Here is a 26,528-nt window from a genome sequence, read left to right as displayed (position 1 = left end):
GAAACACCTCCCTGATTCTCATTCCCCAAGCTCTGCAATGCTGAATAATTCGTGCCCAGCAAGCAGGCAAAAATCAAAGGGCGGGGGAAAAAGAGCCGAGCTGCTGGATGCAGGCAGCTCGGTGAAAAAAAAGGGTTACTCATGGGGCCACGGTCCTTCAGCCGTGAGAAAGTTCTCCTGCCAAAACCCAAATGCAGCCCGGGGCTGTTTGAGAAGCGTGAAGTGTGCCAGGTACTGCTGGAAGGAGGCCTCCAGGGCTCTCCCTCTCCCCTTCTCCGTCCACAAGAGAGGGAAACCAACCCTGACAGATTCTGGGCACCAAGTCCCCAGACTAAGTAACGGGAAGATTCCCCGAAATCCAGCACGAATCTCAGCGTCTCAGCGTCAAGGCTCTCCTGGATCACTCTCAGCTGAAACCCAGAGGATCCAAAAGCCAATTTTTTTCCCCTCTATCGCACCTATTTAACCCCAGGACGATAATATCACCAATTTCACTCTGATTTGTGCTTTGACACCCCTTCCCTGCAGCCAGAAGGAGCAGGAAGCGTCCAGCAGCTCGGTGTCCCTGTAGATTCAGAGGTCCAGCAGTACAGGAGGGCAGCACGTCCTCTGTTGCTGGAAGATCCTGGCATTGCAACGTGTGTTGGTGCGACCCACCTTCTAGAGCCAGGCAATAAAACCATCCTGGATTTGTGGGATGCCTGCAGCGAGCTCAGAGCTCAGCACCCTTCCCTCCTCTCAGTGCTGTTTTCCTGCAGAAAAGGATGAAGGAGAAGCCAGAAGCAGCACCCAAGGTCAAAAGTGCTGAACGAAGGCCAGCAAACCAGTGCCACAGCCAAGAAAGTGAAAAAAAAATCATGGCCATTATTTTCCCCAAGCAGGACAAGGAATTAAATTTCTTCTGTGTCCTCAGTGGGGTAAATACTGATGTGGAAACCTTGCAGACAGCACTGGGCAGAGGAGGAAGAAGGGCTGCAAGTGATTTCTTAAGGACTCAGGCACAGAAGTGACACTGGAACTCACACAGAGATATGTGCTGGAGGATGGGAAGCGAGGAGGCTGTGGAAATGAGTGAAATGAGACGAATCTGGAGCTGGTAACATCAAGATGTGCACATCCAGCACCGCAGAGAAACCTAAAGCTTAATATGAAAGGGTAAAGATTCAAAGAAACAAAGAGCAGAGGACTGGGGACCCAGCTCCATCCCAAATTTCCTGCATGAACTCTCACTGTGCCGTTTGCTACCTTTAAAAGAGGGCCAAGCATTTAGGGCCAGGAGATGGACGTTGTGCTGGGAGCCATCAGCATTTTATTGAGTTTTCTGGGCTGTCCTGGTGGGTTGTCGGCGCTTCACTCGGCAGCCTGAGAAGTTTCAATACTGACAGACAAGAGCTTTGCAGGGAAGGGAAAAAAAAACAGTTCGTATCTCAGAAAATTGCTGAATCCCAACCCATAACCTAGTGGACAAAGAGATGGCTTGTCGCTGGCCCAAGATCCACCTCCACATGAATATTTGATAGCCAGCACGAAGCGATCGTAATTTGTACATCAGCGTGACTCGTTAAACGTGGAGCCCTTCCCAAATAATCTGCTAGGAATTAAAAATCCCAGATGAAAGTTACCTCGGGCGGTAAATCAGAATGCATTACGGAACGATGTTATCACGTTATGGGAAAGCCAAACCTGCACTCAGCTCATTAATGGAAGATTTTGTACAGGTTATGGGAAGGGTACCCATGCTGCAGCTGTCCCCACGCTTTCCTGTTTCATTGGGGAAGATTTGGTTGGCAAGTTGGTAAAATAATTTCACACTGTTCAACAGAGAAGCTGCAAAGAAAATAAGGAACTAGATTTCTAGAGGCTTTAAGCCTCATCCATTGAGAATTGTTTCAATAACTGCCTAGTAAACTAATAAAAATGAAAGTTTCAATGATTCTACAGGATAAAATAGCTCTGAAGTTCCTAAAAATCACAGTCTATGCCTGCAATACGGCCACTGAAATTTAGAAGGAAAATCCACTCGTTGTTCTTTTTCAATAAGTCCTCCCATCCTTTGTTTTGATATCTTGCAGGGAATAAAGTCACTGAAAATCTGTCTCCTGCCCAATTCTGCCAAGCCCTCACGCTATGGATTGTGATGCAGCGATACGTAGCAGCCCCGAGTTTTTTTGGGGTAATACTGCTGGATGTTAGTGAAGAACAAGAACTGCCTCTCTGCACACCCAATTTGTGATTTAACAGAGGGAACTCACCCCCAGGTTACTCACCAACACCTTTTTTTTTTTGCTGGAGCTGAATTACCAAGCCTATTTCCTTACTGATGGAGCCTTACAGCATGTAACCCGGCAATTAAAATCAGGCATAATTTGTCTGGACCTCCGTTACACAGCGACGAATTTTCTCTGGAGAGAGTGCGAGTGAGGCCCCAGCTACCGAAATGGCTTTATGTTCTGACAAGCTCATTAGCACAATCCCTAAATGGCTTCGGCACAAAACCCAAGGAGGTGAAGTTGGCTCCTTTGTAACGTATTAAATGCAGCTCCCGTCCTCAAACCAGGCAGGGGAGGCTTTACAAAGCACAGGTTTTATTAAATTACAGTATTTTGTGCTAAGTCGGGCTACAGGCATGCTAGATTTTCCCCCTCACGTCTCAAATCATCAGGTTCCCAACCCAACCAGCATCGACCAGCCCCCAAAAAGCCCCAAGCTGCCTTTTCCAGGCTTGGACACGCTTCTGGGAACGTGGCAGGGGCAGGGCAGCTCCCTCAAGAAAAAAAAGGAGCAGAGCAGCAGCAGCATCATTCCTCTCAGTGCCACTGCTCCCAGCAAACACCAAGGGTTGCAGCAGGAAACCAAAGCCTTAATTACAAGGCAGCCTTTGTGTTGTGGCATGGTAATTGGTGGACCCCCGGAACCGAACGCTTTTGACGCTCGTTAATGCACGGGAAGGCAGCGCCGAGTTAACACTTCTAATTATTCCATTAGGTGGGGAATCGTTTTGCTGCTAAGACACAAGGTCAAGGGACGTTTTAATAACAGACCCTTTAGTCCCAGCTGTAACATACACTCAAAGTGATTTACAAACCTGCTTTAGCAGCTCCTCACAAAATCCTGTACACGAGCTGCTTGAGTAGCTGCATCTATACAATAAACCCCCTTCCAACCTGACCCTATGATTCTAAAAGATGCAGATTTATATTTTTTACCTAAAAATCTATGCAGACACATGCACGTGCTCGCTCTGTGGTGATACCCAAGGGTGAAAGCCTCCTGCAGCTTGCAGTGGTTATTTCCTCCTGCCATAACACCGCCTGCCAAACGCTTTAGTGGTCATGGCTGCAGAGGAGAAATTGCCAGATCAATGAAAAAGCAGCACCCTGCTGAGCTGGGAGGGATGCACAGCTCTGGCTGCGTATTCAGGAAGCCCCAGTAAGCACATTTGCTGACATAACTAACAAGAAACAAACAATTCTGTCATGTAAACACCGGATCAGTTGTTTACTGCTCTTACCAGCTCGCTTTATCTTCGTTAAGGCAACTGATTAAATTCTGACTCGTCTCGCAGCACAAACCCCGAGTTGCGCTGCTGTTGCATCAGCTCACGAGACATCTCCCTGCTTCCCCTAATTCAAAAGCAGCTCATCAGCTAACGAAAATAAACAGCTTAAGCCGTCCAAGAGCATTTGCTCGAGCCTTCAGTGCCTTCCAACAGAGCAGGAACACCAGCTTACACTGTCTCAGTATCCAGTAGAAGCATTTTAATCCATCACACTCCTCCTACCTCGGTTTGTCCACGTTCATTCACCGAACAGGCTTTGGTTGGTGCCTGAATCTGTTTGATCTAGACACCGTTAGGGGCTGCATCAACAAGAATTTGGGAAGGCGTGATGCTGTGCCCACAAAGCTTCCTCCTAATTCCTCTTTTCTAAGAGGAAAGAGGTTCCATGTCATTTGCTGCAAGGTCAGGGATCCTTCAGCCAACAATTTAACTCCCAGATCCCTCCTTTTGTGTACAAACTCCAAACGTCCCTCCAACACCCTACACAAAGATGTCTAGGAGCAGATCTCATCTCCACACTGGTGTGCACTAACAGAAGATGTCTGATGCTGGATGCAGGCACCACGGCACTCACCTGTTTTACGTTGTATCCTGCTTTTGCACTAGTTTCGATGAACATTACATTCAGCTCTTTGGCTTTTCTTTCTCCTTCCTCGATGGACACTTGTCTGGGGGAAGATAACACAGAATCAGAAAAAAAACACCTCGAGAATTAAGGTTGTTGTCTTTAACCCAAGGAAACAGCTCCTACATTACAGTTCTCAAAGCATTTCCCTGCACACAGATGCCACATTTTGAGTGTAGCTCTGCACTAGGATAACCATTTCATCCCATTAGATGGACTTCAGCAGCACACCTGGCTCCCAGAGTAAAGCAGCTGAAAGGGAAAATGAGACTCCTTCAAGCCCCTGCCCAGGAAGCTGTGCTTTTATGCCTGAAAAGGCAGCAACTGGAAGACTTTAATACCCAATAACTATCACAAAATTGCAGACAACAGCACTATTTTAAGGAAGGACCAAGCACAACCATCTCATATCAAATCACTTTTTGCTGTTTTCCCCCCACCTGGGCGTCCCACCCATTAAGCAGTCCGCTAAATCTGGAGAAAACTTTGTCTCAAGAGCTTCCGAACAAAAACCATGAGGCATCTGTGCGTGTGTGAGAGTGAGAGAGAGAGAACAGTTTTTAATAGGATGTTTATAGATTTTATATAACAGATTTTATAAATCTGAAGGGTCACAAGCAAAGCTATTCTGAAAAAACGTGGATTCCAAACAAATACGGAATACTTCCATTACTTCCAAATACAAATACTTCCATTTCATGCTTTAGTTTTATACTTTTATGGCTTTTTACTCCATGTTAGCAGTACCAGAAACCCAGAATAAGCAGAGTACACAATAAACAGAGTACACAGCTAAAGCTGAGGATGCTTATCTTCTAATAAAAGTATTTAAGTCTGCCAGCTTAGGAAAACACCTTGTAGACCTTTAAATGGGAGGATTACTTGCACCTATCACTTGTATCAGAGCAAATTTATGAAGTCTGAGTGTTTGTAACCACTTCAGCTCATTCATTCACTGCTGCAGGTTGCTTTTAACGTTCTGTTCTCTCCTGACACCCAAACAAGTGGGTCACGGTTTCTCACACTCATTCATAGCGCTGTGCTGCAAATTTGGGCTTGCCCAAAAGAGAGGAGTTTAAAGATCTGGGTTTATCTAATCACAGCCACCTCCAGTTAAAACAAACTTGAGCATTTGGGAAGGAAATAGAAGTGTTCCTTTTAAAATCATCATCTTGGAGAAAATAGCATCAGGCTAAGAAAAGCATTCAAAAGAGGAGTTCTTCCTCCGTACCTCTTATCTGCTAGATCTGTTTTATTTCCCACCAGCATGATGATGACATCGCTGCCCCTTTCCGTTCTGACATCATCGATCCATTTTGTTGTTTGCTGGAACGAGTTTACATCTAGCAGAGAACAGGGGAGAGGATTATCACTGCAGGTATTCTTCACGTTTCGCTGCTAACACATCTCAGTCTCGTATAAAAGCTTCGTTTTCTCTGGAATTGGCACAATAAGGTGATGAAGAACCAGCAAGCGAGACCCTACATGCCCCACGCTGACCTGTAGGAAAGCTTTGGCAGTGACTTCAGATGGGCTAACTTCACTCCCTGGCTTGAAATTCACCTCGAAATAACAGAGTTATCCATAACTTGGTCTTGACAGCATCTAAAATGAGAAGTCTTACTGCTCTTTTAGACCAGTTCCCATTTTGTTTAGCTGAACAAGAATTTTGTGTCGATTTTTGTGTAGAGATCGACAGGATGGTGCCCCTCATCCTAAACTGCTCATGACTTCGGCACCTACAGCAAGAGGTTCTTAGTTTCATTGCTTCTCAAAGTTATTTCATATCAGCTATGCATTTGTACAGCTTAATTGCTTCTCACTGGCTAGGTTTAGGGTTCTCCCTAGGAATTACCAGGGTTATAAAACCCTCCTAGCAACTCCTGCACTGCTGAAAAACGAGTTCCAAACAGTTCCTGATCATTAGCATGGAACAAGAAAGACAAAATTTAACGTATCCATAATAACTTTTTCTTAACGATACCTCCTTAAAAGAGGGAAGAGAATTTTAGGAAAGCCACCCTGCTCTGAGGAGACAGCATGTTAGTAAAAATAATTTCCTTTTCCCATAAGGAAAACTGCCCCAGAGCCCAGCATTTGCCAGTTAGCCACACGAGAGCATCCGAGTTGCCTGCGTGGCTTTCAGCACTTAGAAAATGGGGGCTCTGCAGCAGCTCTCGACAGTTATTGATTTTTTTTAATGGCTTCTACTGCATAGTAATATATTGCACGCCAGACAGGCAAGGCTTGATCATTTGCCAGCGTCTTCATTTGTCTCTTTACTACTCGGTAATATTGAATTTGCTAGGTCGGTAAGAGAAAAATTCAAGGTTCACGGCTAACTTGCAATTTTAGCTCAAGTGAAAGCGCTATTTTTAACAATTAAAGATTTTATAGGTAAAGCCCTCATTCCTGCTATAATCTTCTAATATTTATAAGTCAAAGGACAAGCTCTTCTGCATTTGTATAGATCTAGGCCATCGCTCTCCGTCAGTTCTGGTTTGGAACTGGAAATGTCTACAGGTTTAATTCCTCTAAACCAAATTTCTGCTCTTTTAAAACGCTGAACCCTACCAAATCAGGGGGCTCTGGACTGAGGGGAGGGACAGAAGGAGAAGAGTTGAAGAAAGCACTAATATTTTAGTTCACAAAAATGTACATACCTTAGTAAGAAATGGAAGAGCAGTTGTTAAAGGGCAAGGGCTCAGGGGTTAAAGTCGCACAAATTGCAAAACGTGGATGATTGATTCGAATGAAAATGTGGTGTTAATGCACTTTCCCCCCAGCCCATGCCCAAACCTCGTGGGGAGGGGGGGGCAGATGGAGTGAAGCAAGCTCGGGCTACCAGTGCAAAGTCTAAATGGAGAATTCAGACCTCGACGGACACGACTCAGGTGTTTGGGACCAAAAATCAGAGGTCATACCGTGATCGAAAAGCTGATGAAATGGGGTTTAAAAAAAAAAAAGTGCAACAAGACCAGCCAGGACCCAAGGCTTCGGGAGGATGTGAGAGGAAAGGGTTACGAAACGAGGGCGTTCGTGGGACAGTTCATACATTACAAGAGGGTGGCTAGCTTCAAACTGAACGACGGTGAAAGAAAAGGTTTCCTTTGTCATGCCAGAATGAAGAACAAGCACATGGCTGTGATAGGACATGCAAAGCTAGGCTAAAGGATGGAAAGGGCAGAGGATTAGAAATGCAGAATTCCCCCCACTCACTTGTGATATCATAAACAACAACTGCAACAGTGGAGTCACGAATGTAGCTAGGAATCAAGCTCCTGAACCGTTCTTGACCTGCTGTGTCCCATAATTGCAACCGTACCTAACAAAATCAGTCAAACAAGCAAGAAAAATAAGAAAAAAGGTCAAACCCAGTGCAATATACCTACTTGTGATATCGTAAACTACTACAGCAGCAGCAGAGTCACGGATGTAACTGGGAATGAGGCTACGGAAACGTTCCTGACCCGCAGTATCCCACAGCTGCAACCTGATCTGTGGGTGGGAGAAAATTAAAAAAGCCAAACTGCCACTAAAAAATAAAAAGAGTAAATAAATCGCACTTTTTGAAAAAGCCCAAGGAAAATATAAACTCATGCAGGAGATGACTGGGGGCTGGGAGCAGCTGCCAACTGTCTCCTCCTTTACAGAGATCTCTCCCAAGCACTTGTAGTAGCCAAACTGGCGTGGTGTGTGCACCCAGCTGCCCTTTCTGCTGCCTTATCTCTTCAAAAATGTTTCCCTTCCAGAAGGGGAGAGAGAGGATTGCTCAGCTTTCAAAGGGAAAGGAGCAAGGAGGTAACTAAGGCAAATAATATTCACCTGCAGTTCTGCCTACGCAAGGTTTTCATGCTCTGCTGCTATCCTCCCTCGGGACTCAAGCACGTAACTCTCCAACAGCCCGGTTGCTGCTGGAAGAATCAGGCCCCACACCACATTTTTAAAGGAAAAAACCTTCAGCTGCTGTCAAAGCACAGGAAAAGCTACTAACGTGATTTTTTCAGGGAGGATAAAACGCTAGTTACGCTCTGTGCTTAAGCCCTAGCCACGTTTTAAATTAACATGCACACAGATGAGGTTTAACGTCTCTTACCATCAGGGTTCTGAAAGAAAAAGGCAAAATATCCTAAAAGCAACGTGTGCGGAAGGATGTGCAGGAGTTGTTTTGCTGTGGGAAGACCAGCTCTCAGCACTGAAGCCCTTTTAATGCAATCACATTTGTTGTGGGCTCAGACAGAACCGTAAGCTTATGCAGCCCTGCTCAGCTTGCTTCTGCGAACAGCTCAGTGGCTGAACTGAACTCCTTAACGAAGGGAACTTCTTAATGAAGGATCTGAGCTAATTTTAAACCACAGACTCTCTTCCAGAGAGCAGTGATTTCATTCATTTCGGGAACTAGAGCTGCAGCAAGCTAAGTAACAGGAGTAATTTGTGGGTTACTACTGAGGGCAACCTTTTTCCATTTAAATAAGTCAAATTAAGAACTAATGAGCCGGCTACAAACCGGCAACATTTGGCAAAACTGCGCTGTATCCTTCAAAAGCTGAAGGGGTTAAGTGTGAAGCGATTTCCCTGCACAGCTCTGTCAGTCTGGAAGCAGCTGGTGGGTGAAGGCTCAGCTTGTCCTTCCAAGCGATCCCAGAACCGCGCGCGCTGCACCGTCACAGCAGATGCTGATCCTCGCTCCTACTGTACACAGAGAAGTGCCAAGGAAAATCTTACTCACTGTTCGATCCTCCAAATACATGGTTTTCGATAAGAAGTCGATGCCAATTGTTGCCTGGAGGGAAAGAAGAAAAAAAAAGAACTTCAAATGAAGCACCGGAATAACCGCAACAGTTTGCAGGGGAGCGAGCATTTCTGCCACAACTGGAGTGGATCTGCAAGAAAAAAAAAGTGTTTTCTTACTTTTAGGATTCATTTAGGAATTTATTTAATATCCCTAGCAGGTACATTATCTTAAAACACAGAAGTTGTTCAGCTTAACCTCAACTTCTTCTCACTGGCAGTTTAATCCTCACAATCATGTGGGGATCAGCAAGGATTCTTGTAGAAGTATTTTGGTGTCCATCAGCTGAACCACATACCTTCCTTTTAAGCCTTTTTCCTCAGGTGGGCAGCTTCACGCCTGCTGCAGCACGAGAGCACACACCCCAACAATTTATTAATAATGCTCAGCTAATCCTAAAGCTCACTGCAGCACGACTGCATCCAAGCTGCTAGACACCAGTGGGAGCTTTGTGTCGAACCTCCAAATGTGTTTAAGAGAAAGAAAAACGAGGAAACCACAACTAAGTGCTTTCAAGAATTGCTTTTTAAATATCTTCTCCCCATATTTCACAGCTGCATTGAGCAAATCCAAGCTCAAAGGGGTCGTTTGCATCAGGGACACAACTGAGCTGAGGCTAAAGGGGTGCCCAGGATTTAGCAGGACACCGAGCACCTCAAGCAGCTGCACCCTCAGCAACTTCAATATTTATTGAATCAAGTGAATTGATTAAAAAAGATAAAGGGCAAAGTGTCAGCAAGGGCAAAGAGACTTGAGGCTACTTCCCTGCACTCCCATGATGAAGCAGGCATTTCTAAAGGAGAGTTTATTTTACTGTTTATGCTTTATATTGTTAGACTTCTATTATGCCATCATTATATATTATTCTTATTTATTGTATTATTACATATAATTAATTCCCTGTGTTCTGACAGGTATTTTAGGTGGTAGGAAGAAAGAACAGAGCCCTAGGAGGCTAACAGAGCAATGTGCCTCCCTTCTGCTTTTGTGTTGTATGGTTTGGGTGAAGGGTACTCCTCTAAGACTGCCTCAAAGACCCTTCTGTGTTCCCTTGTGGCTCCTTGATTTGTCTACGAAGAAAAAAAAGCTACAAAACCCTTTGGATCTCACACCTCGGGATCTGAACCTGCCTCAGCCCCTACCTCACGCTTCCTCATGGCCGTACCAAGTCCCCGTGAGCCTGCTGGAAATGCTGAGTGCTGCACAGCTCCCTCAGGGCAGCGAGACTCCTGCACGTCAGCACCAAAAATGTGGGAGGTGGGACAGAAAGGCCAGGCTCAGAACTCACTTCAGATCCTGAAAATATTTGCGCTGATCGTGCTGAGAAAAACAGGCCGGCAGGTCCCTCGCTTCCAGGCTGTGACAAAAAGCTCTTGTTTCTAAGCCCCTAGCACCTTTAAGAATGACATGAGGTTTGTTAATATTAAATTACATTTCATAATTGCACTCAAGAATTCCACAGCTGAGAGCCAGATGCATTTGTCTACCTGTGCTGCTCGGACCAGCTCACAAGGATGTGGAGAAGAACCAGGAGCAGATGGCAAGGAGAGGATCCAGGCACTCCCCAGCCCAGACTTGTACTAAAATAGGTAAGCTACTAACAGACATTTTGTCACAGGCCTGACAAAAAGGAGGAGAAAAGCTTGGGAAATCGTCACAGATCGGTTGTATGAAGAGCTGTGCAATGTACGAGGGGAGGAAAAGACTTATTCCTGGCAGGACAGAAGACACGGGCACAAAACCACGGGCACAAATGGTTCTGTGAAGTGAAGCTACCCTTATTAAGAGGGTTTAACGCTGTGTACACAGGACAAGCAATAATTAGGAATGCTCTCTGCATGGCTGAGAGGTGCTGCGAGGCCCAGCTGGAGATTTCAAGGCTACAGGCCCAGCACAGATGCTCAGGTGGGCCACGTTATGGATGGGTTTGTGCAAACGTGCATCAGAACAGCTTTTAATCCAGCTCTCCTCCCTTCCCTGCTGTCTAACAAGGACACCACTTTATGGACAATCCTTGCTGGCACACAACAACCCAAGGCTACGCGAGGAGCCTGAGGCAAAGCAAGAACCAGGCCAAGTCACAGGCCAGGGCTCCAACTCAGCAGCGTCCTCCCCTCTTCTCCTCCAGGAGGCTGAAGCTAAAGGGAAGCGTGGTTTCTAATTTTCCTCTTGCACAACACAGAGTCGCCGTGTCTGCCACCGCTGGGCTTTCATTATGCACCGCACACGGCGCCACAGAACAAGGAAAACCTCTCCCAGCACGGCCACGGGGAAGAATCTCTCCTGGTGAAACAGAAAACACCAAATTGGCAGGGTTTTATTCCCGGCGTTTGGGCTGGACAGGGTACAGCGAGTTCTTGGTTCATTCACCAGCGCTGCTTTCACGAAAACAGCTCATTAATAAGCTATTTGGGCAGCAGCTGAACTCCTTTTATCTAGCAAAAAGGAAAGCAACGCACAGCAGAGATTTTATTAAACAGCAGCCTTCTATTTTTACCAGCCCAACACAAAAAAGCCTTGTTCAAATGATAGCTTGTGGCAGCTTTCGGAAAACGGGCATTCAAAATTTATCAGAAATGTCCAGAAAGAGCAAAATCAGCCAGCAGCTAACCTGCAGCTGCAGTTACCCACGGACAGCTTTCGATAGGCGTTATCAGCCGAGTGCTTGGCTTGGAGAGGTCTCTACAAAGCCCTGGGCACGGAGCTGATGCTAACGTGACGTGATGTTGGCTGAATTGCTTCAATTCTCATGACTCATTCCTTCTTCCAGCTGCATCAAAAGAGGACACATTTCCCTGCCTCGGTCATGACTTGAGTAGAAGAGAGGTGTTTGGATGAATGGCACCATCCCAAGTACGTTAACACGCAAAATAAGCGCACGTGTTTGGTAAACCCTCAAGATTTCTCACTGTTTTAAGCCCCACTCACTCATTTTGCAATCATTTAGCCTATTATGTCACACCGGCTTCCCGTGGAGACTGCAATATTATCACACAGCACAGAGGGTCAAACCTCTTCAAGAAAGAACTAGGACGCGAGCTCTGCAGAGAAAAGGAGTAGACCTGAAAGCAAAATACTGTGGGGATAAGAAAAAAAACACACAGATTAAATAAAAACTGCATTCACATGTCCATGTAATTACAGTGGGCAGAATTTGAGAGGATGTTTGCTCCCTTGGGAGCAGCGATGTGCATTCCTGCCCTCCTACACCACAGCAGCTTTGCTTCTCCTGTTATTAAGTGAGAACTTCCAGCTCGCTCTGCCCAACTTGCCCAGCAGCAGCAGTGAGGAATTACTGAGGAGGCAGGAAGGAAATCATTAATGGGTAAAGAGATTTAATCAAGAGATCCTCGGATAGCCACTAAGTAACAAAAGAGACACGGCTTTTTTTGTGTCTTTTCCCCATTAGCTTCTCCTCCCACCTCCCTAAAAAACCCCTCGCATCCGTCAGGGAACAGATTTTCTCGATTTAGTGAATATGGAACATCACCAAGTGCCATCAAGCCACGAAGCCAGCCTTCCCTTGGAGAAGACCCACTTTAGTTTATGAAACTATACTTCAACACTTCCGTTTATGACACTAAAGCACGTTTAGGATGAGCCTGGAAAGGTGGCAAGCTATAAAATTTGGGAGCGGGTGCCAAAACTTGCTCCTCAAAATCCAACTGGCATCAGCTCGAAGGGACTTGTCACCAAACCTTAACCAGCAACGGGGCTGCAGGGCCGACTGGAAGAGGACAAGCACTGCTCCAGCCCCAACCTCACAACCCCAACCTGGTTTAATTAGTAAATATGCACAGTAAACGGTCACAGAATTGGAGGGGGGCAGGGAATGAGTGCGAAACAACCCAAAATAACCCAAAACAACCAGGTCTGAGGTCTTTGTTTTGGCAGATAGCATAAAATGGTGTCCTAAAACACACCAAACCCTACAATCCAGTGCTGTCTGCTCCTCGAGTCCCTGCTCAGCCCCCTGCATCAGCTCTTGCAGTTCAGCTTTCTGCCTCTTCTTTTTAGGAGTTGGGTACCTGCTACATTTTCCCCACAGAGGCGTTAGGTCTGGCAGCAAAAGGTGGGGATAAAACAGATTAACTTACCTGGTAGGTGTTGTCAAAGCTGTCGTACATGAACCTGGTGATCAAGGAAGTCTTCCCCACTACAAGAAAAAAAAAAAAGAAAACACAGATTCAAGGAGCTATTTCAGCAAAAGTTTTAAACGAGAGATTTTAAAATGGTTTGGGGCTGAGTTTTACCCAGAGTCCTGCAGATCTGCATGGTGCAATTACACCTCCTATAAACAAAAGAGTAGTTATTTGGCTTTACAATGCAAAGTCATTAATGTGCATGTTTTTCTGGAAAGGGATGGCTCTTGCAACACAATCCTCACCGCTCCATTACCTTCACCCTTCCTTTGATGAGAGGTCCACAACTCCTTTTTGCACAAGCAGGTTGATCTGCTGTTAAAACCCCATTACCCACCCCTGCAGCTGACAAATCCACGTGGTGCCAGGCCAGGTTTGCAGATTTTGGAAGCCAGCAGCCAAAAAACAACGGGCAAAGCCTGCTCCGTGCAGCCATTTGGGGTGCTGCAGCTCCTCTAATTGCAAATCTGCTCGGCCAGGTTAAATCTCAGGTGTGTTGAACCATCAAGTTCTCATTTCATAACCAGGATCTGCATCAGCTGTGTGTTTATGTGTACGTAGGTGCATATATATACGTATATATGCAGATATATACATCACACACACAGATATATAGTTAAAAACACTTCTGGCCGGCTATCAGACCCCCTCGTAATCCCATTTTTCTTAAAAACCAAGTAACCAGAGGTTCATTTCGGAGAAATCACCATCACACAGTTATTTTCCATGCTTTTTCTCCCAGCTGAGCTGGGAGAAAGCCCCACTCACACCCAACAGACATCCCCATACCCCGTCCCACCTTCACCCAGAGATGTTCAGGAACCAAACACCCGAAGCTGCCTCAATTCACTATCTTTAAAGCCCCTTAATTGCACGTAGATCATTTAGGACACACATTTCCTCAAGCATAAATCCTTCCCGTTGTCTTCTGGCCTCCTTGCAGCTGGGATTTGCCAGCTCCCAGGCACTTAAGAGGAGCAGGGGGAGCTGGGTGGGTTGTGCTGGCCTCAAGTGCTGTGTCTCAGGCAGGCAGGATTCCTGAAGCCAGAGCTCAATTTTGCCCTGAGATGATCAACAGCACAAGCTGCTGCAGGACAAACAGCCACGGGCTGCAAGGATTTCACCCCAAACCCAGCAAAAACAAGAACCTGGAAGGAAAAGGATGAGGAAATCCCACACCTTCCCACTGCAGCACTTATTAAATCCTAGCGCTGGCTTTGCAGCACCAAACAAGGTGGCTCTTCCTCACCTGGCCACCGAGGTGGCCGGATAAATTGGATTATTTGCAATCAAACCCATGGAAGGATTTGCTTTGGGAAATCACTTTTTCATTTGGAAGTCTTGCAGCAGATCGTGTGCCTTCCCACCGCACACTGAGACCTCTCGAAGGGAGCCAGGTCTAGAAAATAAAAAGCTAGAATATAAAAAAGTCTAGAAAATAAATAAAATCTAGAAGATAAATCTAGGAAATAAAAAATCTAGAAAATGAAAATCTAGGAAATAAAGGTCTAAAAAATAAAGGTCTAGAAATTTAAAAAATATATATATCTAGAAAATAAATCTAGAAAAAAAAAGTTCTAGAACGTAAAAAAAAAATCTAGAAAATGAAATCTAGAAAATAAAAATTTAGACAATTAAAAAATCTAGAAAATAAAAAAAAATAGAAAGTAAAAAAAAATCTAGAAAAAAAAAACTAGAAAATAAAGATCTAGAAATTTTTAAAAAATCTAGAAAATTAAAATCTAGAAAATAAAATCTTTAAAAGGTGTCTAGGAGTTCCTTGAGCTTCTTCTCCTACCCTCACCCGTTTCACAGAGGAGGGAAACGGGGTGCAGCTTGGCTCGTTCACGTTTCAATACCTGCTTCAGCCAATGTTTGGATGGAGTTTCTTAACGTGTTTCACCTCTAAGCCATTTCTCCCCCAGAGCGGGGAAAAATTTCAAGATGCAAACACGTCCAGGGCAGCGTTAGTCAACAGCACAGTGGCAGGCAGCAGCCTTTAAGCCAAAATATTTCTGGTATGCTGCTGGGACACGGAAAAAAAAGGTGTTAAGGTTATCCCTGGAGGGATAAAGGTGGGGAAGGAGAGAGGGAAAGGATTTTTTCCCTCGTGCAGGGCGCTGGTGGAGCAGAGGGAGCTTCTGCTGGAGGCATTTATGGCTCTGTTAGGGGAAAATGAGGAAAAACTCTGGTTCAGGAGCTGAGAAAGAGTTTTTTGGGCAAGAAATCTCAGCCTGCACGGATTACACAATGACCAGAAGGCGATGGGGAGCAGAGGAGCACCTTAGTGGTTAACCAAAAAACCTCATTTGTCCCGATAATGAACATCAACCCTGGAAGCTTTTCCGAGCTGGTTAAGCTCGGGGCTCTCTGACTTACTGGCAGGTTTCTCCTCAGCTACGCCAGCTCAAAAAGTCTGGTCCAAGGGATGTCTGGTGGCTCCTGCTCTGGGTTTTTTCACCAGCTGCCTCCCTAACCCATTCCCTGAACAATCAGACCCAAAAAACACAGTCTGTGGGGTGCTTTTTCCTAGGGAGAGAAGCGTTTTGCTGCACAAGACAATAAGTGGAAGTGTTAATCTGCCTTAATTTTGATAAACTGCAATGTTTTAATATCCCACGAGACAGGGAGAAAGCTTTTATGCTGCTACAGAAAAATAAGGAGCTCCTAAAAAGAGAAGCTGGATCCTTTTTTCGTTACAGAGACAAGCAAAGACGAGCCTCCTTCCAAACCAGCAACCGAATCAGCAGTGGCTAAGAGCAAAGAGAGACATAATTGAGTTAAAAGATGGGAACTTGTGAAGTTTCTATCCGTGAAATTGCCGCTAACGACGGGGGGGGGGGGGCCAAATGCGAAGCCTTCAGCAGCTAATTGAGTCGACCTGATCAATATTCTTTGTCTGGAAGCCCTGAGCTGCTGCCCGGTGCTTATTCCAGGCCGGGCATTCATCTGCGAGATGGGATCGATAGCGTTCATCTCGGAGCTCCAGCGACTTTTCATCTGCCAGCACTTCCCGGCGAGATTTCAAGGTCGTCCATCTGATTCCTGATGGTCGTTCACTTGGTTCTGCTGCTGCTGGAGCCTCCTGTGCTGGAGGTTGGTGCGTCCAGCACCAGGCACTGCTAATGACGTTGATTAATAGGAGGTAGAGGCAAATCCTCGGTGCCAGAGCCTGTGGAGTACCTGCTGGTGGTTACTGCTGGCTTTAAGGTAACGAGTCCCCAGGGAGACTCTTACAGGAGCCAGGGATGGAGGTTAGGGACAGGACGCCACCAACGTGGCATTTCCAGGTTGTTTGGCACCAGGCGGGGTGTGCAAAGAGCTCAGGAGACGTTCAGGAGTGACCCACAAAGGAAAAAGAACTTGGGATCGTGGCACTGCTGCTTTAGGGCTTGCCTCGTATGTCGGGGAGTCGCGTCTGGTCCAAGGGTTCTTCCAAAAAAGTCACACTGAGGTCTGAGTTCCTACTAATCTGAGTTCCTACTAGTTGTTGTTTAGCTCTTTCAAATCGTAATCAATAAAAAGAAACATCTGTAAAGCAAAAAAAAAATCCAAAATATCACCAATCCATCCAGCTTCTTCACTATAAAGCCAAAAGTCTGCACTTAACCTTTCCGAGTTCTCGGTGGCAGGTCCAGTTAACAAAGCTCCAGTTTTCTAAGAGGATAAATGAGGCAGAGGAAGATGAAGAAAGCTTCTCATCACAGAGATGGTAACAGTATAATCCCCAAATCTGCAACATTCCTGCAAGATCTGGTTAAAGGACAAATCCCAGCGACGCAGCTTTCTCTCAAAGCTCCCCCCAAAATCTTCCCTGGAAGTGTTTCTGTAAAAACGCCCTCAAAGCAGCTGGCAGGGCAGCTCCAAGACCTGATCTGTTGGTGCCTGAGACCCAAGACTTAGAAATCATTGGAACTCAAGGATTGAATGCTGAAGATCTGTGAACGTGCTGGTAAAAACAACCCAAGGCATGGCGACGAAAAAAGCGCTGCTGAGAACAATATCCTGGATTATGGATGCCTGAAAACCATTTTTAGGTTGTTATTTAAGACCAAGCCCCGAAACAAGGATGCTCGTACTTAAAATGATCTGTACGAACCAGTAATCAAGAGGGGTATTTTTAGATATGTCAGTCTGAGCTCTTAAAACAGAAATGCTGTATTAAAGTGATTAAAGCAGCTTCGTTAAGAAAAATCCTCCTCTGCTTTTCGCTGTCGTGCTGTGGAAATTTTAACCGGTCCACCCAGCGCAAGAAACTGAGCTCATTCATCATCCCAAAGACACCGACGGAGCCAGACTGCAGCTTCAGCAGCTTCTCAGTGAGATTAGATCCACCCAAAACAGGGCTGAGGAACTTGGGGACAGCACCAGGTCCAGCTGCAGAGAGCAGAGCTACAAGCAGGAGCTGGTGCAGTCTCGCCTCCTCGTGCTACCTCTAGGCTGTAATTAAAGAACTGTTTACCCTGAAGTATTCTCCATTGATTCCACTTGTGCTCTGCTGTCAAACCTCTTTTATTTTGCCGTTTCTCTCCTGATGCGCGATGCCAGACGAGGTCAGGCCAAAGGACCATCAAATCCAATATTTTCTATCCTTAAGTGTCCGATAAATCAAAACAAATCCGGGACAAAAACCAGAAGAAAGCCTGCAAAGCAGAAACCTCCCTAAAAACATCCACAGCTCTCCCCTCAGTAAGTAGCTTTGGCTACATCTGAAAACATGGAGGCTGGAGAAAAAAAATCAGTTATTTTTAGCAGAACCACAAAGCCACATAGCTTTTATTTTATTTAAGAGCAAAGGACGTGTGATACTACGTGTGCATTTATCAGACATTTTCAAAGCTTGTTTTGGCTACCCAGAGCTTCGGATGCCCTCCCAGCCCTGCTGCTGGAAGGGAATGGCTGGCCCATTGATTCCAGGCTATAAGAATATTTTGTGCTCTTAACACTCCAAAAATTGTGCTTCCGTACTATTTCGGTGGTCCTTGCGTTATTCCAACGCAGCAATAGCTTCTTTATGCACAAAGAAAACGCTTCCAATAACCTCTTCTAAGATCATTTATTCCCAGCCTAATTAAGTTTTAACTTATAAATTACACTCTCGTCCTTTTAAACAGATTTGCATCTTTAAGGAGTTTAAGATTTTCTTTAGGAAGTTAACTCAGAGTATCCAGAGAGAGAAAGCGAAACAAATGAGATGCAAAAAACAAAGACCAGGGTGGTTTTTAAGTAATTTTAGTAATTTAAGATATGTTCCACCATTTTCTACTTAAAACGTATTTGTTCCCTTTATCCCAGAGAACAGAGGCAACTCACCTTGATGTTAATTGATTGTATTTTTGATATTCACTTGAATGAATAATGAACTGAAGCTTGCACCCAGATCACAAACACAGAGATCAGTGAGGGAAACTGAAATACGTACAGTGAACCTCTCAACTTCAGATCGAGCAAAATATAGCAGAGCCCTGAGTAGCAGGCATCCTCTGATTAGAAAGTTAATTAATGCAATCCTGGCAGCTTTGTCACTCGAACTGTAGCCTCTTTAAGGGACAAAATTAGTGGCTACTTGATTGTCGTAGACAGGTATTATTGGCCAGCAAGGATCTGCAGGTAACTTGCTGATGCAAACCACTGATATTTATTTACTTGTACTCTTTGGTGTTTCAGCAGAACCTGTGGTCCATCGCAAGGATGCTTCTAAAACGCAAAAAGTAATTTAAAAGCAGAGCAGGCAGCGCATGACTGGGTGCCACAAACCCCTGTGCAGCGGTGCAGAAAGCAGAAGGTGAACAACACAAATGGGGAAAAGCAGCAACAAGGCTGCTGCTGGCAGTGGTTTGTACGTTATTGAGCAGGGGGGAGGAGGACAGACAGCCCAGCAACCAGTCCAGAAGGGTTTTTTTGGCAATACGTGTGCAGTTTTTATGGCATCCTACCTCGAAAAGCAGTTCTAGAAAGGGGGACGTGATCAATAACAGTGTCAGACAGCTGTATGGGGCCTTTTGGGGCCAACGAATCGCTGCCAAGCCTTAATTTCTTTTCAGGTCACCACCCCAACAATGCCCTTTTTTCTTTTTTTTTTAATTAAAAGCACTATCGAAAACTGTTAGACGTAGTAATGGATCGATTCCCTTGGCTTCAGGGACTGCCAGCAGCTCCCAACTGGAGAATCACTGGCTTGTGACCCGCCCTGTTGTGCTGCTGGAGAACTCCAGGGATGCACGCTCTGCTTACCAAAAATCAGTGGTTACAAGCCTGCAAAAAAGCACAGAATCAGCACTGTGAGGCCTACAAGGTGCATTTATATGGCAATGGGTGCCTTGGGATCCAGGCTCAAAGGAAGGAGGCGCCTGAAGAAGAGCTGTCCCCTCAGGGAGGTGCTCGCACCCCTGCTGAGGCCGCCCCTCGAGTGCTGGGTTCAGCTTTGGGCCCCTAACTGCCAGAAGGACATCGAGGCCCTGGAGCCTCTGCTCACAGGGAACCAGGGCCAGGAGCAGAGGGAACGGCCTCGAGTTGTGCCAGGGGAGGCTCAGGTTGGCAATGAGGAGACATTTCTGCTCAGCAAGAGCGGTCAGGCCTTGGGACGGGTTGCCCAGGGAGGTGGGGGAGTCCCCGTCCCTGGGGGTGTTCAAGGAGAGGTTGGACATGGTGCTTGGGGACAGGGCTTGGTGGGGACATTGGTGGTTGGGTGGTTGGACCTGATTATTTTGTAGGGCTTTTCCACCCCTAATGACTCTGGGATTCTCTCAGGGCCACTGCACACCAAACACTGCCTCCTCAGAGCAGCCTCTTACAGCTAAGGTGAGGGAAGCCATCTCAAGCGGCCAGCACCATGCCCCTGTTCCGACACCTCCTCTCTTTCTTTCCTTCCTCAAATGAGAAGAGTGACAGATCAAGGCACTAAACCACTAGTAAAACATGTTAAAATTCACTAGCTTGAGGTCTGTTGGGATTTTCTAAGCTCCACCACCTCTTCTTTCCTCATCTCTGTGGACGTCCCCTTCCCAGTCTGGGCTCCCCTTCACCTCACTTTACACGCCTTTCTCACCCACCTGTGGGCTGCAGCAGGGACATCTTCCACCCCCCAGACTGATGGGACATGTTATTTGGAGTTTTAAACACTGACAGGACCCCAGGAATTCCCATAGTTGAAATTCAGTCCTGCAGCCACCTTAGGGAACCGTATGGAAGAGAGAGCACCGAGCATTTTTGTATTTTCTGTCTGTTAGTCACTGGTTGACAAAATGATATGAAGTAACATAGGATAGCCATTACCACAGTTGTTCAAAGACTATTATACCACTGGCAATTTTTAAAAATAAATAAAAAAAAAAAAAACCTACAGAAATTAATCAAATGGAAGAAAAACGACTTCCAGGAGCCTGAGGTAAAAAAGAGACTTACAGAAGCCTGAGGTAAAAAAAAGAGACTTCCAGAAGCCTGAGGTAATCCCACAAGCACAACAATATTATTTTTTTTTAATCTCAGGCCATAGTACTGGACATTACTTACGACATTTTTGCTAACCTTGAAATCCCAAATTCGTAGCCTGAAGTAAAATCAACACCCGTTCCTCAGGCTCAGGTTTAGACGCACTGCTCATCTTCCATTTCCCTTCCAGGTGAGGTGCTGGGGGGTTCAGCCTCTTCCAAAATCACTTTTTACACAGGCTGTAACACCCCACGGCTCAGCAGGAATAGGATTGCCCCAGGTAAGAAAACCAAGAGCCCTGCACACGACGGTGATGAACTCAGAGATCCAGCATCTGGTGAACCAAACCGTGAAATGGCCGGCACGATACCTGACCCTTCCCTCCTCAACGCACAGCCCTGAATATTTTGAAGTATGAAATAAAAATGCAACAAGCATTGCTTTTTTTCTCATTGGGAATTAGATTACCTGAATCCTTAGAGAGTTTCTACCCAAAGCAAAGACGGTTTTTGTTCCAGCTGAGGGCCGAAGAGGGGTCGTACTTAGCGCTGCAATTAAGCGAGCGGCAGCAGGGCCAGAAGGCTTGCTGCCGAGGAAATTTCAGCTTTCAGTTTGCCATTCGACCTTCAGTCGAGTATTTGTCACGGAAGAACCAAGCAAACCATTTTAAATGGTTTTTAAATGGCACCGAGAAGCTGTGACATCAGCCTTTTAGCTCACTAGACAGCCTTCAGCACTCCAGTATAATAAAAAACACACAAAAAACCTGCATTTAACAAACTCGAGGAGGCCATGAGCTAGGTATACAAGCCTAAATGGATGGTTAAGAAGCCTGCATGAATATTTATGACTGTCTGGTGCAGAACAGCAGGAAGGGAAGCAAGGGAGCCGAGTGAAATGGCATGATCTAACAAGGAATGACACCTACCCAGCAGATGAGCACACAGAAAGCCATTATGTGAACGGCTGATATCATCTGCGCCTTATTCTCGCATGCTGCAATGGCAGGGACACAAAGAAAGGCAGCAAGTCGGCTTCCACCGTAGAAATTTTCAGCAGTAAGTATATAAAGAAGGTGCAGTGATCCCGCATCTCACACACGTTGCTGCTACACCTGATGCTTTCCCTCTCCGAGGCAGAGGGCACGACACGATCCTCCAAAAAGGATTTTAGAGAGTTCCTGCAAAAATATCCATCTATTTCGGTTACGGCCCCAGGAAGGCAGTGAAATTTGCAGCTCCCTAAGTCCATTTTGTCTCAGTGAGATGCCCTCCGACAGCAGAGACCACACTACAGCTATTTGTCATTCAGGAGGCGAAGATTCAGCTCTTCTCCCCGAGCCAAAGATTAATTTTTTAATGGCTTCTACCAGAAATTGCTGCATCTGCATTTCCAGCCCCGGCCAAAACGAGGAAAGCTTCGCAAGCTTTTGAGATCCTGATGCAAGACGTGCCCCTGCCATCAGAGAAGCGAGCAGGGAACCCGATTTTGTCACAACCCCGGTGTCAGAGCAGAGGGGTGCAGGTCAGGCAATAACCCACGCCAACAAGAGCTGTCGTGCCCGCTGCTCTCTCCTGTCAAGCATTCCCCTAAGTTACAAAAAGGGACCAATTACTCCCTCATCTACAACAACCAGTAATCAAATGATTAACACTCCAGTAACCGCCTTGTAAAAAGGCTGCCTACGAAAATACAGGCTCGCCTGAAAAAAAAGCTTCATTAGCATTCATTTTCATTCAGTCTTTTCTCCGAGTAGCTCAGAAGAGAAGGAGCACGGTGCTAGTTTCCAACCAGACGCAGCTTGGCCCTGCTTGCGCCACAGCACTTCACCCAAAACAGAAGGAAATGGAAGCTGAAGCATTTCTCTGACCTAGAAAGTGCTTTTCTCCCAGGGTTTGTTCACGGCTACGACCAGCAATGCTTGCATTGCTTAGACAATGACTCACGAAAGCAGAAACTTCCAGTTTCTTCCCTTTTTTTTTTTTTTTTTTTACATTCCTGCTTGGAAACCACCAGCTGACTTTGACAGGATGCCATCTCAACAGCAAACTGTGATTTTTGATGTATTTTGTCAGGGACAAGCAGCCGCTTCATTCATCACCCCACTGCAGAGGAACGAGACTCATTCATTAGTTAAAAACCCTGCAGACAGCCAACAATTTATTCTAATACATGAATTTGTTCCAGGTGCTTCATTCAGAGGGATCAGGACCTCAGGGAAGCAAAACCCAGGACTGAAAAGCTGCCTTGGCCACAGTGACTGTCTTCCAGAAGGAATCTGCAACAGATTTTCGCTTAAGGATGAACCAAAGGAAGTTTTTCGGGGTACCGTGCTCTGTAAGAAACTTGGCCTTTGAGCTCAATCTGCTTCAAGACAACCGTGCATGTATTTGAGGGGATTTTAAGAGGTTCTGCCAACAGAAGAATTGGGTTGCGTCAGATTTCTGTTCCACATTTTTTTTTTAACCCTCTAGGTTTTACTCCAGGAGATAGGCAGGAAATATCCGCTGTGAAACTCTGCCCTGCCTCATGTTTAACTAAAAGCTGACAGCACCATGCAGAGAAATTCAGCAGAGCTTGAGGCCTTCAGGTCCCTTCCAACCCAACCCATTCCACAATCCTGAAATTTATTCTCTTGCCCCTCCTTATCCACTCCTAAAAATGGGTAGAAAAGATTTCCAAAACCTAACAATTCAAGGCTGGCTCACGTCTCAGAAGCGAGGCTCTCAGCCTTAAATTAGCTAAACACTCCAGTCTGGCTGCACATTTGCATTTCAATCTAATTGAACCCTCTTAATGCCTTCGTCTCTGTGGTGCAGAACACACAGCTAGACAACGACAGCGATTAAAAGACCACTCCTCTTCCTTAAATTCTTGTTTTATTCTCAACTTTGCACTCTACCTTTTCTCAGTAGAATTCCTGTTGCACATTATTTCCATTTTCTGCACATATTTGGCAAGTGACTTGGTACCAACGTGGTTGCTTTCCCTTTTTATAAGATCAGACCTCCCTTCCACATGGGATCCTGCTCCAATCATCGATATAAAAGCTCTGAGAGCAATCTGTTGGCTCCATCTTGCTAGAAGCCTCCTTCCACGTCACAGCCAGGCTGGCTCGCTGTTCTATTTTCACAGCAAAGCGTCTCCAGGTTGCTCAAATTTTCACACTGCTCTTCTAAAGCAGCGTATGCTCGAGCGTTTCGTGCCCTGAACTAGGATCTTCCGATGGAGATCATCTATTAATACCTCCAGGAGCCTTCTGGGGATGCGTGGGGCACAGAAGGTGGGAGAAATACTGTCCTGGCACGTGGCTGCTCAGCTTCTCCTGACTTCAGGAGGGGCTCCTGGGCACGAAACACCATCCTTGAAATGCCAGGGTCCTTCTGCACAACACCTGCAGGAACATCCTGAGGTCATTTTGAACGAGCACACCCCAAATCTTCCTCCAGCGAGGCTCTGCGATGCTGCAGCTCCTCAAAAACCTGCATATGCTGAACTAAATAGCATTAAGCCTATGTTAAACCTCACATTTGTGATCCCCAGGGACACAAAACGGGCAAGAAGCTGCCTTCAACAAGCAGGGGAGCACTTCTCCCAAAGACTCCTACCTTTTATGTAACCGAGCCACCAAGAGCTAAATGCCACACTACCAAAAAAAAAAAAAAAAAAAAACACTGATTTTTTACAGCTGACAGCTCGATGCTGGAGGATGACTGGCTAAAAATCTGCTGTGCCACTGATCTCAGCGCTCATTGCCATATGGATGCATTTTCGGCTGTCTCTTAGGCATTTTAAGACCAGCAAGAGAAGCAAGGAATTGTCACTTGTACTTAAGGTTGGCAGTAGCTGGAGGGGAAAGGAGGAGGCAGAAAAATGTAATTTCCATTAGCTTTTTTTTTTTTTTTTTGACTCAACATTAGCTGCTTGCTTTCCTTAGACACATTAGAAGCCCATTTTATTTGGTTTGAGAGAGATTTCCTTGAGGTTGGCTTTACCTGAAGTTTGGTGGCTGTTTTTTTGTTTTGTTTTGTTTTTATCACCACGTGGCTTTGGTTTGTGTGAGATTTTGCCACTAAGTAAACCCCAACGAGGGCTGGTGCAGTTAAAACCATGCAGCTCTGATGAGTAACGGGTGGGCAAAGTTTCCCTTGTGACAGTGACAAAAATACATGGCAATGAAGAGCTTCGTTAATCCGGGGAGGGTTTCTTGTTGGTAATTACTTTTCCTCCCCAAACAGGAAAGAGCACAAAGGAAAACTGATTTTTCTTTTAAAACAATTAAGATGCTCGCTGCTGAGCAGGAAGAGAAAGGTTTGCATACGTCTGTGCTGCATTTTTACCCCTTTTTTTCCTCTTTTCTAGGGAATATTCAGCTCGTACTCTCTTCCCCCTTGCCAGGGCACAGTTTCAATCACAGTGGACTCCAAAGCTAAGGTAGGTGCTCCGAGGAGCTGCTTAAATCAGAAGCACACTCACAGCTCCCCTGTGCTCAGCCTTTTCAGAAGTCTGCTGCTGAAATTCAGGCAGTTATATAACTTTCCACATTTAAAAAAAAAAAAAAAAGAAGAAAAACGTAAAGACTTTGAGGGCCACTTACTACCTGTCCATCTTGGGATCATCCTGATGGAAAGCGAAGAATCCATTAAAAAAAATTGTATGTTTATGAACATTTTAGAAAGAAATGTGATGGTTTGATTATTTTGTCAAGAATTATTTTGTCAAGACAAAAAAAATCATGGAAATTTTACCTATGCTATGGAACAGCTTTAAAAACACAGGCTTTGTGTTGGGAAGATGAAGTCAGTTGTCTGGTTTTCTGCAGGTCCAAGCCAGCCACATAACATAGCCCCTGCTAGTTTCAATGGTTAAAGGGTTTCTAAAAACACCAGAGCCAGAGTTAGTGTCACAAGCCCCCAGCCTTCTGGCAATTTCAGTTTTCCTCAGCTGGTGCAACACCAAGCACCTGGGAAGTTACACAATGCTGTTTTGCATTCAGTACTTCCAGTTTTCTATTAGAACAGCTGGTTTTGCTCACGTTTAGAGCTCCGAATCTTCCACCAGCCTTTACTAGGGGGCTAAATATCCCGTTGTCTCCTGCAGGTACAGAGACCGTCCTTCGGAGGCAGAGAAAATGGAACCTGAATGATGCCAAGACCTGAACTGAAATGCAGCTGGATCTGAAGCAGCAGAAAGATGACTGTTTCTGGATGACTGACACCCTGTGAGCTGGTGGGGAAGTCAGAAACTGTCTTGTACTGCCTACAGCAGAGCAGGCTAGAAGCTTTTATCACTGGAAAAGTCTCTTATAATCTTGTACAGACCTGTAACGAAGATGTTGAGACTCTAAGCATGAAGTAGGCAGCTAAACACGTGCAAACGAGCAAGCATCAGCAGAAGAAGGGTTGGGAGACTTGCACGCGCTATTGCTACACGCTGTGGTAAATGTGGCTTCATTCAAACGACCGGAGGAAGAACAAATTGAGATAAGGCACAAAAGCCACTGAGGTGGTACAAACACAGCCCAGAAGTCGCAAAACCAAAACACCCAGGAGACACGAGGGCTCCATGCTGTGTCCTGTCCTCGGGATGACACGAAGCAGCTTTGGCCACAGCACTCGGGCACTCACCTGGGATCCCTCCGAGGACATGAACACAAGGAAGATTGATGCTAGAGTGCTCTGAGAGTGAAATCTCAGAGTGAAATCTGCTCAGCCAGAAGCAAACGGCTCCTTTCTCCTCTAACGGTCTGCATTAGTTCGCTAATTGTCCACAGCTACAGCCCCCAGAAATGGATTGGGGAAGAAATTCCGTTCCTGGCTTTCTAGTTCACTGTGTGAGAAGCAGGGGGAAAAGGAGCAGGGAAAAGGAGCAATACAGCCTAGTTAATTAACGAAAGGTACTCACAGGTCACCTTTGCATTTCAAAGACTGCTGCAGAGTTGTTTCTTATTTGCCAGGAATGAAAAAAAAAAAAAAACAA

At 45.7% G+C, this 26,528-nt stretch overlaps 1 protein-coding gene across 2 annotated transcripts in view; it reads right to left on the bottom strand.

Annotated features, from left to right (window-relative positions):
* Positions 1-26,528, bottom strand: part of RAB6A (RAB6A, member RAS oncogene family) — a 44,315-nt gene that overhangs the window by 3,516 nt on the left and 14,271 nt on the right. Inside the window, exons 2-6 of one of the 2 annotated variants that reach the window (XM_082777084.1) lie at positions 13,074-13,132; positions 8,914-8,967; positions 7,404-7,509; positions 5,416-5,527; positions 4,134-4,227 (exon numbers count right to left, since the gene is read on the bottom strand). In XM_082777084.1, coding sequence (XP_082633210.1) covers positions 4,134-4,227; positions 5,416-5,527; positions 7,404-7,509; positions 8,914-8,967; positions 13,074-13,132 — 425 coding nt within the window. Of the gene's footprint in view, positions 1-4,133; positions 4,228-5,415; positions 5,528-7,403; positions 7,510-7,576; positions 7,683-8,913; positions 8,968-13,073; positions 13,133-26,528 lie in introns of both variants that reach the window. The other variant, XM_082777083.1, reaches the window with a different exon arrangement.

Source organism: Aythya marila, assembly GCF_965140915.1.
Source record: "Aythya marila genome assembly, chromosome: 1".
Lineage (NCBI taxonomy): Eukaryota > Metazoa > Chordata > Aves > Anseriformes > Anatidae > Aythya > Aythya marila.
The sequence above is the reverse complement of the archived record's forward strand: the minus strand, read 5'-3'. Positions and strand labels throughout refer to the sequence as shown.